The sequence below is a fragment of the Bombus vosnesenskii genome, unplaced genomic scaffold, assembly GCF_011952255.1.
Source record: "Bombus vosnesenskii isolate JDL3184/JDL3185 unplaced genomic scaffold, Bvos_JDL3184-5_v1.1 scf7180000013305, whole genome shotgun sequence".
NCBI lineage: Eukaryota > Metazoa > Arthropoda > Insecta > Hymenoptera > Apidae > Bombus > Bombus vosnesenskii.
The window spans coordinates 1,893,468-1,908,407 of NW_022882954.1; the positions used below are offsets into that span (position 1 = coordinate 1,893,468).

The 14,940-nt window shown below is 32.3% G+C and overlaps 4 protein-coding genes across 17 annotated transcripts; 3 read left to right on the forward strand and 1 right to left on the reverse strand.

The window, feature by feature from the left end:
• Nucleotides 1-293: 293 nt before the first annotated feature.
• Nucleotides 294-7,392, forward strand: LOC117234656. Of its 8 annotated transcripts, none has more exons than XM_033496079.1 (18): nucleotides 333-823; nucleotides 1,010-1,169; nucleotides 1,419-1,537; nucleotides 2,245-2,388; nucleotides 2,558-2,584; nucleotides 2,776-2,972; nucleotides 3,085-3,226; nucleotides 3,351-3,447; nucleotides 3,523-3,717; nucleotides 3,866-4,018; nucleotides 4,107-4,371; nucleotides 4,454-4,726; nucleotides 4,805-5,012; nucleotides 5,086-5,270; nucleotides 5,362-5,654; nucleotides 5,890-6,162; nucleotides 6,561-6,743; nucleotides 6,825-7,392. In XM_033496079.1, exons 4-18 carry the CDS (start codon nucleotides 2,258-2,260, stop codon nucleotides 6,981-6,983), a joined length of 2,781 nt encoding a protein of 926 aa, XP_033351970.1. In that variant the 5' UTR covers nucleotides 333-823; nucleotides 1,010-1,169; nucleotides 1,419-1,537; nucleotides 2,245-2,257; the 3' UTR covers nucleotides 6,984-7,392. The 8 variants fall into 8 exon arrangements, with proteins under 8 accessions (XP_033351973.1, XP_033351974.1, XP_033351970.1 ...); XM_033496080.1 differs by lacking the exon at nucleotides 1,419-1,537 and having other exon boundaries at nucleotides 334-477; nucleotides 699-823; XM_033496082.1 differs by lacking the exons at nucleotides 333-823; nucleotides 1,419-1,537 and adding an exon at nucleotides 294-308.
• Nucleotides 7,393-8,002: 610 nt separating this feature from the next.
• On the reverse strand, nucleotides 8,003-10,033 carry LOC117234659 (COP9 signalosome complex subunit 6). 2 transcript variants are annotated; one of them, XM_033496096.1, is made up of 6 exons: nucleotides 9,639-10,033; nucleotides 9,320-9,577; nucleotides 8,967-9,250; nucleotides 8,730-8,895; nucleotides 8,449-8,642; nucleotides 8,003-8,377 (listed from the first exon to the last, which is right to left on the reverse strand). In XM_033496096.1, the coding sequence occupies exons 2-6, from the start codon at nucleotides 9,549-9,551 to the stop codon at nucleotides 8,237-8,239; spliced, it is 1,017 nt and encodes a 338-aa protein (XP_033351987.1). In that variant the 5' UTR covers nucleotides 9,552-9,577; nucleotides 9,639-10,033; the 3' UTR covers nucleotides 8,003-8,236. The 2 variants fall into 2 exon arrangements, with proteins under 2 accessions (XP_033351987.1, XP_033351986.1); XM_033496095.1 differs by having other exon boundaries at nucleotides 9,656-10,026.
• A 42-nt stretch (nucleotides 10,034-10,075) lies between these two features.
• LOC117234658 (phosphatidate cytidylyltransferase, mitochondrial) lies at nucleotides 10,076-12,335 on the forward strand. 5 transcript variants are annotated; one of them, XM_033496092.1, is made up of 3 exons: nucleotides 10,076-10,092; nucleotides 10,452-11,911; nucleotides 12,213-12,335. In XM_033496092.1, exons 2-3 carry the CDS (start codon nucleotides 10,800-10,802, stop codon nucleotides 12,217-12,219), a joined length of 1,119 nt encoding a protein of 372 aa, XP_033351983.1. In that variant the 5' UTR covers nucleotides 10,076-10,092; nucleotides 10,452-10,799; the 3' UTR covers nucleotides 12,220-12,335. The 5 variants fall into 5 exon arrangements, with proteins under 5 accessions (XP_033351983.1, XP_033351984.1, XP_033351981.1 ...); XM_033496093.1 differs by lacking the exon at nucleotides 10,076-10,092 and adding an exon at nucleotides 10,100-10,406 and having other exon boundaries at nucleotides 10,707-11,911; XM_033496090.1 differs by lacking the exon at nucleotides 10,076-10,092 and adding an exon at nucleotides 10,100-10,381.
• LOC117234657 (transcription initiation factor TFIID subunit 1) lies at nucleotides 12,226-14,884 on the forward strand. 2 transcript variants are annotated; one of them, XM_033496088.1, is made up of 5 exons: nucleotides 12,226-13,848; nucleotides 13,915-14,088; nucleotides 14,165-14,305; nucleotides 14,389-14,557; nucleotides 14,637-14,884. In XM_033496088.1, the coding sequence occupies exons 1-4, from the start codon at nucleotides 12,226-12,228 to the stop codon at nucleotides 14,545-14,547; spliced, it is 2,097 nt and encodes a 698-aa protein (XP_033351979.1). In that variant the 3' UTR covers nucleotides 14,548-14,557; nucleotides 14,637-14,884. The 2 variants fall into 2 exon arrangements, with proteins under 2 accessions (XP_033351979.1, XP_033351978.1); XM_033496087.1 differs by having other exon boundaries at nucleotides 14,389-14,884.
• Nucleotides 14,885-14,940: the final 56 nt, after the last annotated feature.

Sequence of the window (14,940 nt, forward strand, 5' to 3'; positions counted from 1 at the left end):
CAGAGTGTTTCTTACGCCCTCTACGATTTGTTAGTCAATGACTTAGTCACAGACGTTATACTATACTCGGTAATATCGGAAATGACGTTAAAATGGTAAGAGAACTCGGTATTCAAGACGTGAAGCAGAAAAATGTGTTCTGTATGTCCTGTATGCATCTTGCTGTGTACTTACATATACATAGTTAATTTTGAATATAAGACTGTGTTAGTATTTTATTTGTATCGAGATCACGTTAACGAGTAGAAGTTTAGAAGATTACTGTCTTGATACTTGGTATGACACCCAGATTGAATAAAGTATTATAAGTAAGTTTGTTGTCAAAAATTCTATATAGGGTTTGGCAAGGCGCCGGCGCCGCTCTATAAATAGTGCGTACAACGCCAACCGCCGGTCGCGGCTCATGAACAAAGTAAAAGGACTGCCAGCCATCGTTTGTGCACGACGAGATAGTATTGTAGCTGATTGTAGTTAACGGTGGGTCATTTCTGCGTTTTGTGCCATCTACCCGCGAAGATAGATTTATTGGTTCGCTGCATCGTATACCAATCAATTCGATAAGTTTGCGCGTCAAATTTGTTAGAGGGTAAACTATGTATCTCTGTACCATATCAAAGAGTTGCTAATATTGTCGTCAAAAATTATTGGCAAAAGTCATTAAATTCGGCTGTATGTAGGGTGTTTTCTACTTTTTAAAGACGCTACAATAGCACGAGTGTTGACTGGACGATATGCAGCATGTTCGTTGACGCAATGGCACACATTAAGATGTGACTTTATTCGTGATCGCGTCAGCTGATCGACAACCTATCGAGTAAATTAGGTGATTATGTAAATTCTAGTTTTGAATAGCCGTACTCGTGTCCTGCAAAACGTTATCGGGCACCTATGTACCTCTGTGTGACACAATATTTGCGAATTAACCGGCTAGTTCTCCACCTGCCTACAAGAAATACTAATTATACTATCCGTGACGAAAGATTACTAACTATACAACCCTTTCCACCAGGCACACGAGCACTTTTCAAATCTATATGGGGACCTTGATGGAGATTTATTTGCCTGTCCGTTGGATAAAACTGACTTATGCTTAACGAAAATCGTGGATCGAGTGTTTAATACTTTAATGTTTACAGTTTGAAATGAACCGGGAAAAGTGTCAGAGAGAGGTAATTTATTAAATGGCCTATATATACAATTAACGTTAATATGATTTTCGTACTATGAATTATCTTTTTTCTATAAAAATTGATTGTAATATTAATATAATTATTTGTCTATATATTACTAAGCACAATGAGAATAATATCGATTAAAAGAACAATTTATTTGTGAAATTTGTGTCGTAATGTAGAAGTTTTTACTTATCCTTTCGAATACGTGTATTTAAAAATTAATTAGAGGTTCCATTTTACAAGGAATACGACGTATATTTTTAAGCGAGAGACCAAGGATATCGAGTTACATGGCGCGTGAAACCTTGTTTCATTTTATAACCATGGAATATTTATTTTTACGCGACAATTCGCGCGTAAACGTACGTATGCCGTGTCGACGATTCGGTAGGCACATCGCGCTTGTTTTAAATTTATACTACTTGCCATTCTTTAAAAGAATACAATATGTATGCTCGCAAGTAATACACATAGTAGTGTGTGCTGTAGTAATACATTTACAATTAGACTAATAATAATTCAGGTAAAAAGATGTATGTATGTATATATATATATATATATATATATATATATATATATGCTGTGGGATTTGATTGAATTTTTATCGAAATAATTACGCGAAATTGTTGTAGCAATGAGATAGAAAATATTACATAGTAAAATTTAGTCAAAAATTTATCTAGTTCATAATATAACGAGTACTCGTTCTTAGCTTACGTATCATCGTCCAATCGTAGTCCAACTTCGCACTTATACATAGATAGTTTCAAATCGGTGAATCAGTGATCGTAGGCTAGCTATAAACAAAGAATTTCTTCTGAAACTTTATATTTACTTTTCACGTAATGTTATGCGGTAGCATGACTGCAAAGATGAGTATTACGTATGTTAAGTCCTTTAACATAAAATACAATGTGATTAGAAACACGATCGAAAATATAGATAAATACAGTATCGAAGCGACGTTGTCTGGCTTACGACTGATTATTACCGATTATTTCTTTCACTCTTTTTCGACTTACATACTCGACGCGTCGTTGGACCGGATACCGTGATATTTGATGTTTAGATCGGCGATTAGAATGGCTCTAGTAATGTTACCCTGTGACTTACCATGGTGGCCTGCCGTCGTAAAGCAACTGGACCGGGCGGCTGCTGCCAGGAATTCCGAAGATCTCGTGGAAGCGATGCAAAGACTACACGACATGTGCAAGTAAGTATGTCGTCACTACAGCTATTTAAATGAATATCACGCATACGCGAATTTCGATTAACCGGTAACGCGAATATATATGTCTGATATGCATATCGAATCGATTTGATTGCTCCGTCTCGCGGAGATATTAACGAACTCGATTTTTTTGCTACATGCTGTTATAAAGATACGAGGAACAGTGCATACTGAAAAGGTATCTGATCAAAAATATTTCTAAATATCCATAAAAGATGTACCCAAATGCTCTTAAGTATACAACGCCTATCTGTACAAAAATCACCCATGTTTTAAATGTTTTTTTGTACTGTAATTGTTACGTGTTTTTATAAGTTTTCCAGCCAGCTTTAACGAGTTACCCTAAGCTATTTCGTGTTTATTTTACAGCATAAGTCTTGATCCTGAAGAGGACGTACAGGATCCCGAATTATTTTCCGGATTGGCGACATTTCTTGATACCGATCTCGATTTCACCGAACGGGATCAAATCTTCATAAATACGATACCACGAATAGTAGAAAGAGCGAAAGCTCTAAGATCTTGTAAACCTCCGCAAGGTTTACACTTTAGTCTTCAGCAGCAAGGTAATTTGTAATAAATTTCATTTAATTTAATGTCGAGCGATTGACAATAATATAATGATGTAATAAATATCCTGGATAAGACGAAACGAGATATTTTTTGTCTACGTTATAGGAGATTGCGTGGAGTACAGTTATGCCTTCATTTCATCTTTAATCGCGAACGCGTTCTTCTCCACATACCCAAAAAGAACCGCAAAGACGCACCCAACTTTACGGGACTTCAATTTCACAAATTTCTTCAAACATCTTCATAAGTAAGGATCAAGCTCAAGAAATTGAGTAAAAAGTATTTAATGTTAAGGATGCTTTCAGCAAAGCACAGGATAAAAGGTCAATATGAAACGTAAATGTAATTCTGTGTTATTTTTTTTTTTTTAGTAACGGGCAAAAAGCAAAACTGAGAAGCATATTTCGCTACTACGACTACCTTGATACTGAAAACGCTTTAGATGGAAAATTAATAATTTCTAGACAGGTACTGTATGCTATAATTTCGATGCTATAGTCTTATCAAAATCTCGTGACATCGAAATGAACATCAAATTTTTAGGTAATGATATCAAAACAGTGGTTAACTATTGAGGACTGGTTAGAGAGCACTGTTCCTTTATGTCCGCTGATGATACGCCACGAGGGTCGTTTAGACAGAGTGGAACCAGAAGCTAAAGTACTGCGAGTTTGCTTTGCGAGTGCGAAATTTGGTGGCGGTGTACTTGATGGTGATGTTACGCAAGAAACCGTACATGTAAATAATTAAAGGCGTGAGAAAAATAATTTCCATCTGGATTAATCGTAGCTTTCTAAAAGAAAAAAAGAGAGACCGAAAAAACTAAACAATAGAGATTGTTTTCGAAATAAAAAGCAACGATTATAGTTATTAATTTAATTCTTAGATAGCAACGCATCCCGAAATGCTCGTGGCAATATTGTCTGTCGAGGGTTTAGAAGACAACGAAGTTTTAATAGTCGAAGGAGTTAGGCATTTATCTAGAATAAATGATCCTCGCAACAAAGCCATATTTGAAGCTCTGCCAAAACCAAATATCGTTAGTATACTATTATCATTTTTCTCAATTTTTCTTTTTACTATCGATATGTTTTCATTTACGCTATTTCTTTGTTATTTTTGCACAGGTAACGGTATGCTGTATCGATCCTGAAGATTATTCACGATTACCTTTGTCACAATTCGAAGAAGATAATATATTACGAGAAATGAATAAATCTTTACTTGGATTCCGACAAAGACATATTCCAAGTAGCCCAACTGATCCTGTAAAGTCAGAATCAGATATAGACGTTACAGTTGCATCTCGGAGATTATCACCGATCGGAGAAAGTTTTAGTAGCACTCCTCCAGAAATAGAAGGGGATGATAAAATATTATCAACAAATAACGGTACCAAAGGAGATACGATAACAAAACCATTATCGAAGATAATTAATAATCACGCAGAATTATAATTCGTATCTGTTTTTAGATAAATCTGTGTTATGTGAACACAAGTATGATATTTTCACAGAAGTTCGTAGCAAACCAAATGGTAAATCCATAAGATCACCTAGTCCCCATAAAGTGTACAATGATACTAGTTATACAAACAAAAGAAATCGGTTTATCGTTCTTGGATCCAGCGGCGAAGTTTTGCCAGTTACACGAAAGTCACTTGGCCAAATGTCGGTTTACAGTAGTTGTAATAGTCAAAGTACAGACAGCTTCCATAGCGCGAAAGATACTATAGATGAAGATTTGGGTATATATGTAATATCTTTAATCAATCGCCTATATTACAAAACGCGGAATTTATATATTATTATTTGTTGCAATAAAGAGGAAGAAGAACAGAAATTAAGTAAACGCTACAGCACTCAATTGGATACCCCAGAACGAAGAGGAACTTTCGCTCAACGATTAAGAGACGCATTAAAACGAGAAACTACAGCTACTGGAGCTGCTTCGTTGAATACTTCGTTTGGAGAGAGTAGCTATGCAGTAGGAATAAGCGTATCTGGAAGTCACGTTTGCGATCAAGATATTAAGTAAGACAATTTATTTAAATACGCACACTGTACCATAATTAAAAATTTATTTTATCTATATAAAATTATATAGAGTAAAAAGAGGAGGTTCAAGGGGTTTTGTTTTACGAGATGAAACGGTGGATGAAGATTTTTTGAAGGAATCTTTGGAAGCTGAACAAAAATGGTTAGGTAGATTTCGGCAAAATCAACCTATGCTACAAAGAAGAGACACAAGTGCAAGTAGTAGGTACAGTTTCAGCACTGAATACAATTCTGGCAAGTATCACACTGAACATTTTATAAATAATATACTTTAATCAGCTTTTAAATATAATGTAAGGAAACTGACTTATTTTCTTATGTTAAGATTTTTGTTCGGAACTCGAAGAAGTTTACGAACAATTGGCGAAGTGGTTAGAAGACCCTATAATAGCAGATGAGTCTCGTGAATTAGACGCGAGAGATAGAGCAGTAGTTCAATTCGCAGGCTCATTATTAAAAAGAGCTCTTAGTGAATCGTTTGCTGGTGTTCCAGTTCAAGAGGGCGAGCCGCAACCTTTCATTGATTCTACCGACGTAAATCAAAGCCATAAATTAGCTTTGGCTGTGAGAAGTTTGAGTTTAGAGCTAGCCCGTCAAAAAAATAGGAGGCAACAATCAGTAAGAAACAAGATGCTTTCCTTTCCTTCAGTCAAAATTACTTGATCTTTGAACGAAACAATAATATTGCAAACATACATCTATTAAAATGGATTATTAATGATTCCATAGATTATACATTTTTTTATTTTAAATTATTGTATCGATGAAGAATGAGAGACAAACTGAAGACTATTGCTATGTTAAATAACGTTTTATACATAGCCAAATCTCATCAGTTCATTACGCTATACAGGTGTCTGTGTCTGAAGATGTAGAATATTCTGAAGATGCTTTAAGTAATCATACTATGTCAAAAGAGGTAAAGGATATTCAATGTAAAAAGCTTAGAACGGTAACATTTACATCTGAAGTTTTTCAAACTTTGGTTGATGAAACTACCGTGTATCTATCTAATCCTGTTTCTTTAAGTACATCTGGATCTGTGAAAGGGATAAACACAGCACAATCTTTCAATATCAGAAATGACAAAATTGCGCAACAATTCGAATCGAGTATAACATGTAACGTGAGCAAATTTATGTTACAAATATATTAATATAAATATAATGCATGTAATGATATCACCAATTAATTATCTTTTACTATGATAACGATAAATGCCTTTTAAACTTAGTTACTTATTGCATGATGAATTACAAGTATATACTTCTCTATCTGGCTTAAAATATTTTTTAATTGTATTCCCAATAACTAATGATTTGTCTCTCATTCTATCTGATAACGTCTTCAATGTCTCTTACTCGTAGATTAATATAGTATAACTTTTATATTAATATAAAATATGATATAACTTGTTGTGCATTTTATAATAACATTGTCCAAGATTTTATAGTTTTATGTGGTTTGAATTACGTTTATATAAAAATGATAAATAATTTTGAATTTACTAAAATAATCTTTTAGATACCAAGAGATGGTAGTCCACAAACAGGTGGATTATTACCTGTTGCTACAGGCAACTGGGGTTGTGGATCCCGTTTAAGGGGTGACCCACAATTGAAGCTTGTTATTCAATGGCTTGCTGCTTCCTTGGCAGGAGTACCAAAATTAATATATTATACTACAGGAAATCCCAGTTTGTCTAAGGTAACAAATACAACACTAATCATATATAACATTTCCATACACAATTCCATTTGTTTTATCACTTTGGATTTGACATTTCAGTTAGATACTGTGAGTAGAGTTCTTATGGACAGACATTGGTCAGTCGGCGATTTAGCCGCAGCAACATTAAGATTTGCGTTACACATTATTGATGAAAGAACAGAAGGAAGAAATACTCTTTTTGAGGAGATAATTGGTATGGATAAACCAAGTCCTTAGCCCGATTTAATGCTGTCTGTTTTGGTAGACATACTTGCTACCATGATCGAAGACAGCTTATTAAATACTTGAAGGTAATATCAAAACAGTACAACAAACGAGTGTGTGTCTTTTGCAATTCGTGAAAGTAAAATGTACTTCAGAAATTATTTGTGAGATATCTCGCAATCAAAAGAATTTTAGTTTTTTAACATTTGTATGAATCAGAAAGAAACATGAATTTTCGTGGTTAAAATGTTTCATATCAATACAATATCAAACAAATTCGCACAACTTAATGTACAAAAATAACAGTTGTAAATTCTGTACTTTTTAGAGAATATATTATATATTGTACAGGTAACATCAAATATCGTTAGTGCAATATAAATTAAATATTATAAGTAACTAACACAGTTATTTGATGAAATTGTGAACAGACATTTGTCCTAATTCAATAGAGATCTAGTCATATGAAAAAGAAGTCAATTCTGTTTTATGTTAACATAAAGTATGTAACTGGATAACAGTTACCTGCAATAATTAACGAGGCACAATTTATTATACTATATATTTTGTACAGTATAATATTTATAAGTCGTTATATAATGTCAAGTAAAGATATATGTAATAATCATATAGATTTTTAGATAAAGACTTCTAGTCGTATTTTATAGGCCGCTTTTTTTATATTGAATAGAATTTATACGAAATAAATTACATTAACGATACAAATTGAGTATATAAGGAGAGAGTAATGTGGCCTCTGAGAACATAAATCACGTATATATATAAACTTATGTACGTACGTATGTATGTATGTATGTATGTATGTATGTATGTATGTATATATATATACTACGAGATGTCTTCCACTACTACAAAAAAATGAAAACAAGAAAGGAAAAAGCGCGCAACTATATCTGTATCAACCATTTGTACATTCTCGATGTACGTTTTGTTTTAAATAATATCATGTAGAATGTGTTTCAAAATTCTTTGTATGTATATTGTATATTAAAAAAGAAGTACGAAGCATGTATTAAAAAGTTTATATTACAAAAGTAACATAGAATTTGATTATCCTTGCGAACTCAAACCAAGTATTGCAATATTTATTTCACTTTTATGTTTATTTTTAAGAGGTACAATATCTACTACAGCAATCAATTTACAAACCAATTAAATTTACTGTACTGAATTTCAAGAATATTCATTATAATTTATGGAGTAAAAAAGATACAAGTATAAAAACAATGAATCCTATTCACTTATCACAAGAAAAGGCTCCGCAATCGACGACCTACACCTTGTCTATCATACAAAATATTAAACTTATTAACAAATTGATTAATATTGTTGCAACCTTTTGTTATGATACCAAGATATGTCATAAGACCAAAGTCATTACATTGCTAAAAACACAAACAATATATTAAATATGTTGGCAAATTTTTTTCCTAATGACATTGTAACATATACTTACGTTATAAAAGTCAGCTTTGAATTTGGGATTATTTAAAACTGGTAATCTATGACCCAAAGAACAGGCTGCTCTTAAAACTTCATGATTCCCCTTTAATTCTCCATTTTGTACAGCTTGTACATATTTCAGAACTAGTTTTACCCTTGAATGTAACATTTTTATAGCACTATGTTGTGCAGTAAGATGTTCTGCAACTGTAACAAACAAATCACAGATTTAAATATTATTTTATTTTCAGTTACTTACATAATTATAAATTAACTAAATAGGCCTGAAATTACCCAATGAACTTTCTCCTTGATCATTGCTACACATTCTCGCTACATGATCCACTCCAATTCTTTCCGCTTCCTCTGTTGCCAATGTGTAAGTCAATGGAACAAACAACATTGTAGCTTCGCCATTTACCAAATCAATCACAGATTCATACATGGATACAGAGAGTTGCTGCAAGACATATTAAATACTTATTAAATAACATGCACGTACACATATAGCTAATAATAACAAATACATACATCAGTATTTTTTGGTCTTGGATCAAGTTTCAATAACACAGGGCTTTCGTTAATTTCACAAAGTTGTTTATGTACTGTAATGTCTCTTTCATTTGGCATATCACCTGTAGTATACCACCCAAGAAAATCCATTTCACTAAACACTTGTTTAAATTGTTCTTCCTTAGTATTATAATAATCTCTATCAATTATAACATCATCTTTAATACATGTAAACATTAATTCAAAAGAATTCATAATTTCTATATTACGTCCTTTTTGCTTGCCAATTAGTGCTCCATATACTAAAATATTGAAATTATGAAAAATATGAACTAACAAAAGAACAACGAAAAATGATACAAAATATATACCTAGTTGATCTGTCCCTTCTTGAGCACGAAGCCTAGTCCAATGCTCGCTAACATTCATTATGACAAGAGGATGAAGACTGATAGAAACAGAGCCAACAGTTCCAGAAGATGCCATTACTTTGATAGCACTAGGAGGATTTGTTGATGTGATATTAGTTTTTCCAGAATTATCCTCGTCAACTTCCATCGGTGTATCCGTTGAAGCCGCTGCGTTATTTTCCTCAACCTCCATAGCTTTTAATATCTATTTCTATTTGTCTGTATAATATATATGTTAAATAGGATTGTTAGTCAATATTTCATGAAATATACTACGTACAGATTTTGTTACAATACCCAATTTCTTAATAAAACGAAGAAGTTCCTTGTGATATTCCAATAGATATTTTTAAATAATGTCCTTTATTTAAGTAATATCAACCGTGTAATCAAAACGTCTAATTTGATCGTGTGTTCCTTCGCTATTATGTTTAACTATATATTCAACATTGTCAAATTTAGACGTGCATATATAACTAGATAATGCACGTAATACACTAGAAAATATATTGTTTTGATATAAATTGTAAATTATTATAAATCTATTGCAAATCTGGAATTAGTAATCATGCTCTCGTACTCTACCAGAAGTTGCATAAAAAATACACTAGGGTGACAAAGTTGACAAACCATCTAGTACCTAGCTATATATGTATACTACCGAATAGACTGGAACATTTTTGAAAGGAAATAATTAAGAATTATTAAAATGGTTAATTGTATTACTAATACAGGTATATATGTGTGTATGTGTGAAAATAACTGTGAAAATATATCAAAATGTTCAAACAAAATAGTACATAGAAGTATCCAATGATTAAATCCAATGAAAAGACAGAACGGAAATTGGCGATTTCTAAACTAGCCAATATAAAACAGATAGTATTGTACTTCAAGCAATCATGTTTTTGTGAATGCGATGCGCAGCACAAATGTTATATTGCATAATTTTGTCGTTTGTTTACTCTTGTTTATTTTAAATTAATTATATTATTGAGGTTAATGGATAGTAGTAAATCTTCGGTATAGGATATTCCTTCAACTTTAAGTAAGTATGTACATTAATTAAACAATTCATGAGACGAAATTTTAGGTTAGACGGAATGGATCTCGGTTGATAAAGGGCGCAGTTGATTACAAATGTCCAAAAATTTGCGATCTTTCTTGTTGAAACTGTAAGACGATTTGGGACCGAAATATATTTATTTTACTTCAAGTGCCTCTTCTTTTTTTCCTTTAATTACATTTATAATTTTGATAGTCACAAAACAAATCAACTGTACTCTAATTAAATTTATAGAAGAAAGAAAAGAGGAAACATCTGTAATGATTGCATTACAATTTTTAGTCTAATATTTAAGGATAAAGAAGTATTATGCAGAATTAAAGCTATTGAGTGCTTTTATACAGAACTTGATTGTACTGTTAATATTTCTGTACAATGGAAAAGTTAGTAGGAGTTCATCAATTGAAAGAATTACTTAAAAATTTCCCAAGAAACATAAAGTTTTGCTTTGCATATGGATCTGCTGCATTCAAACAATTAAACAATCAGTCTAACAATATGGTGGATCTTATATTTGTTGTTCGCAATGTAAATCAATGGCATGCTGAAAATTTGAAACTTAATCCTAAACATTACGCTCAACCATTGAGATTTTTTGGACATAAAGCAATTACTAATGTACAAGAAAAATGGGGTGCTAAAATATATTATAATACATTAGTTCAAATGTCAGAAGGATATATTGTCAAATATGGTGTAATTTCTGAAATTTCACTAATAGAAGATCTGTTAGATTGGACCGATATATATTTAGCAGGAAGGTTACATAAGCCAGTTAAAATACTCGTGGAACCAAATGAATATTCTCAATTACCTACAGCTCTCGTACAAAATTTACATTCAGCTGTACATGCAGCATTATTATTACTTCCACAGCATTTTACGGAAGTTGACTTTTATAAAAAAATTGCTGGTTTATCCTACAATGGTGATTTTCGAATGACTTTTGGTGAGAATAAAGAAAAAGTTAATAACATTGTTCTACCTCAGCTGACATACTTTAAGCAATTATATAGTCCAATTTTACAACATTTTGAAAATTATGTTGATATTCCAAAGTCTGAGAAAATGGCTGTTACCTGTCATCAAGATGCAAGTCCTACAGCAAAAATACATCATCTGAATCAGTTACCTAGAATACCACAAGTTAAACTTGTCCGAGCATGGTCTCAAGGTCCTAGATCAAAGGATACTGAAGATTGTTTACGAGCAATTGCTTATGATCCTGATTGTGGTGAAATATTAGAGGAATGCTTGAAAGAAATTGTATGGAGATCCAGTGTTACCCAAAGTTTAAAAGGGATTATAACTGCTGGATTTATGAAATCTGTTCAGTACAGTGTAGCAAAAGTAATGAAGATGTTACAAACAAATTCACAGATAACATCCCTCTCAAAACTAGAGTCAAATCAAAGTAAAGTCAAAAGCATAGTGGAAGGTGTGAAGAACCAAGCACAATCAAAGGAAACAGCCAAGCGCATGGAGTAGTAATTACATTTATTTTACTCATACTTTAATTCTGTCATATGTACTATGTTTCATACGAATGTATTTGAAATAAAGTTCTCATCTAGTTAAATTCTAATTATTTTTCCTGGGTATTATCGTTCACATAATGTATAGTCGTGTCATGGAATATTTTTATGAGCCAGTTAGAATAATTAAGAGTTAAGAATTAAAATTAATCTCTGTTGCATATATATGTATATGGCGTTATCTGTTTATATTAAAAATATATGTGTATTTCTTTTATGTACATGTAAAAAATTAAATTTCTGCTACTTTCAGCAAGTAACTAATTATGACTACGATGGATTCTGACTCGGAGAGTCAGGACAGTGATGAAGGACGACGATTTCGTTTTGAAGCCACCCGTAAAGATAATGTGCAAGTAGATGTAAAATCAGGAAAGTCAGAACAGGAATTTTGCTATAGTGATATAGAATACAAAGACAAAAAAGACAAATCTAAACATGATTGTAATAGAGAACATAGATTTTCAAAAGAATTAAACATTGATAATAAAGACCTCAAATATTCTACTAAATACACAAAACATTCTGTCGAGTCAAGGAACTCAAGACGCGAAGATAATAAAGATTATAAAAGTGTAAGAGATGTCAGTTCGGATACCAAAAGTACTTCGTTATCCTCAAAGCATAAAACAAAAGACCCAAAACGACACAAAAATCGAGATCGAAACGAACATCGAAGCGACAGATCTCAAGAACGATGTCGTAGCAGAAATGAAAATGATAGATCTCAAAATGACAAGCATAGAAGTAAATCTAACGAAAAATATAAGCATCATATTTGCGATAAAAGTCGTGATAAAAGTTATCAATCATATAAAGTAAGATCTGAAGATCACGGTAAGTTTCGAGGAGAGTCTGAAAGATATATACATAAAAGGATGCAGGCAAAAGAAGATGAAGGGCAACGCTTAGAAGCATACTCCTCACCCAAAAATATAGGGCAGGGTCATAGCGGTAATGAATCACTAATGAAAAGAGATTTTTCAGTGGAGAGTCAAGGATATAAGGAGGAATTAAATTTATCTGAATTTGATATCCTGTCGGAAACGGATGAAAATATGTCTGATAGTTCGGAAATAAGAAACAGGAACTCACTATCACGACAACATAATAAGAAGTCGAAAAAAAGAAATTTGAGCAATGAATATGATAATTCACCGAAAAAGCACGTGATACGAATCGAATCCATGGAAGGATCGCAAAAGGTAAATGCAAGGAAGAATGATATGTTGTATGGTTCCAGCAATAATAATTCTGGTGCCATTTCAGATTCCTCATTAGGTACTACGTCGCCTATACTGACGGAATCAAGGAAAGATACAGTTGATTTAAATAGTAAGGAAGAAAATTTGAATTTTACTGAGCAAACTTCCTTGCATCTTAATAATTACGACTCTGTAAAAGCAACAGATGTCCATTCATCTCATATGTATGCTGAGAAATCTACGACATATGGACCGGCTTTGCCACCGCAGTTAATAACTAATTCCCCCACTAGTATGGAATCAAATACAGATATACATTTTATAGGACCTTGTTCACCAAAATATGATGCACAGAATATAAATGAAAGAATTGAAAAAGACACACTAAATAGTATTAATCGAGATAATATAATGCAAAACGATTCGGATGTTGTCTTTGGTCCAGCATTACCACCACATTTATTAAAGCAGAAATGTAATGATGAAACAAATACAAAAACCATAGGCCCTACTCTTCCAAATACCATAGAGTCGTTTAATAATAATGAAGTAGATCAAATAGAATCTGAAGACGAAGACGGCATAGGTCCATTGCCGGTTAATCATCCAGCGTTAGAGAGTAACTATGTACATAGACAATTGGAACAAAGAGCGCAGCTAATTAAAAGTGAACAAAAGGACGAGGTAAAATAAATCATATTTCGATATTTACAATATTCAAAGACAACAATATAATGAATAACATTTTAGGATTATAGTATGGTGAATCAACGGGAAGAATGGATGATCGAGTTACCTCCGACTCGGATCAATAATTTAGGATTAACAGCACGAAAATTTCGAATGAAAGCAGGTCCAGATATGTCTGATAGGTCGTGCTGGACAGATACTCCAGCAAAGAAAGCTGAGAAACGGAAACAACGAGTAAATACGATATAATATTTAGTAGAGTAGAGAATTATTTCAATACAGTAAAGTTGTCAATATTTTATTATTTTAGGAAGAAGAAAAACTGTACAATGTTCAAACATCAATTCGAGAGTTATTTGATGAAAGTAATGAAACTGAATGTCGGAAAAATAAGAAATGTGAAAAGTCACTTTTAGAAATACATCAAAACCAGCTTCAGGAAAAAAAACGGGTATACGTTTATTACATACTTTATTTTCAGATATTTTGATCTCTCGATAAATGAAACTTTAGTAAATAAAATATAAATTTTAGAAAGAAGAGAAAAAGGCAAGATCAACTGAGCAGGTACTTAGAAGACCATTTGACAGGGATATTGACTTACAAGTTAATCGATTTGATCAAGCTCAGAAGAATGCTATCATTAATAAAGCACAACGTTTGGATGAAAGATTTTCTCGTGGAAAGTTTTAATGAAATCAGAGTAATGTTTCACTTCATTATTAAAATCTGATAGAAAATAACGAACTTGGTGCAATGTATAAATTTGTAATTTGTTTCAGTATAAGCGATTTTGCTGATGAGTGCCTTCACCTTATATGTGTGTATGTGTATGTATATATGTGTATATATATACACACACATTTTTATTTATAATGGAATAACACTTTGATACAAGCCGAAATTTCTGATTTTCCATAATGACCTTTCTTTCTAATATATTCAGTATATTACCATTGTAATAGTTAATCACTTTTTTTATAAATGATGATAATTATGCTGAAATAGTAAAAATATAGTCTTTTCGAAGTCACTCAGGCAAAATATGTTATATACTATGATGTAAATTCAATTAATTATTCCTTA

Coding starts and splice junctions, on each gene's coding strand:
- LOC117234656 (XM_033496082.1), top strand. CDS start 2,258: ATGGCTCTAGTAATGTTACCCTGTGACTTACCATGGTGGCCTGCCGTC. Junction 2,973..3,084: donor CTTTAGTCTTCAGCAGCAAG/GTAATTTGTAAT, acceptor TCTACGTTATAG/GAGATTGCGTGGAGTACAGT. Junction 5,271..5,361: donor CAGCACTGAATACAATTCTG/GCAAGTATCACA, acceptor TCTTATGTTAAG/ATTTTTGTTCGGAACTCGAA.
- LOC117234657 (XM_033496087.1), top strand. CDS start 12,226: ATGACTACGATGGATTCTGACTCGGAGAGTCAGGACAGTGATGAAGGA. Junction 13,849..13,914: donor AAAGTGAACAAAAGGACGAG/GTAAAATAAATC, acceptor ATAACATTTTAG/GATTATAGTATGGTGAATCA. Junction 14,089..14,164: donor CTGAGAAACGGAAACAACGA/GTAAATACGATA, acceptor TTATTATTTTAG/GAAGAAGAAAAACTGTACAA.
- LOC117234659 (XM_033496096.1), bottom strand. CDS start 9,551: ATGGAGGTTGAGGAAAATAACGCAGCGGCTTCAACGGATACACCGATG. Junction 9,251..9,319: donor AGAAGGGACAGATCAACTAG/GTATATATTTTG, acceptor TCAATATTTTAG/TATATGGAGCACTAATTGGC. Junction 8,378..8,448: donor TCAAAGCTGACTTTTATAAC/GTAAGTATATGT, acceptor TTGTGTTTTTAG/CAATGTAATGACTTTGGTCT.
- LOC117234658 (XM_033496092.1), top strand. CDS start 10,800: ATGGAAAAGTTAGTAGGAGTTCATCAATTGAAAGAATTACTTAAAAAT.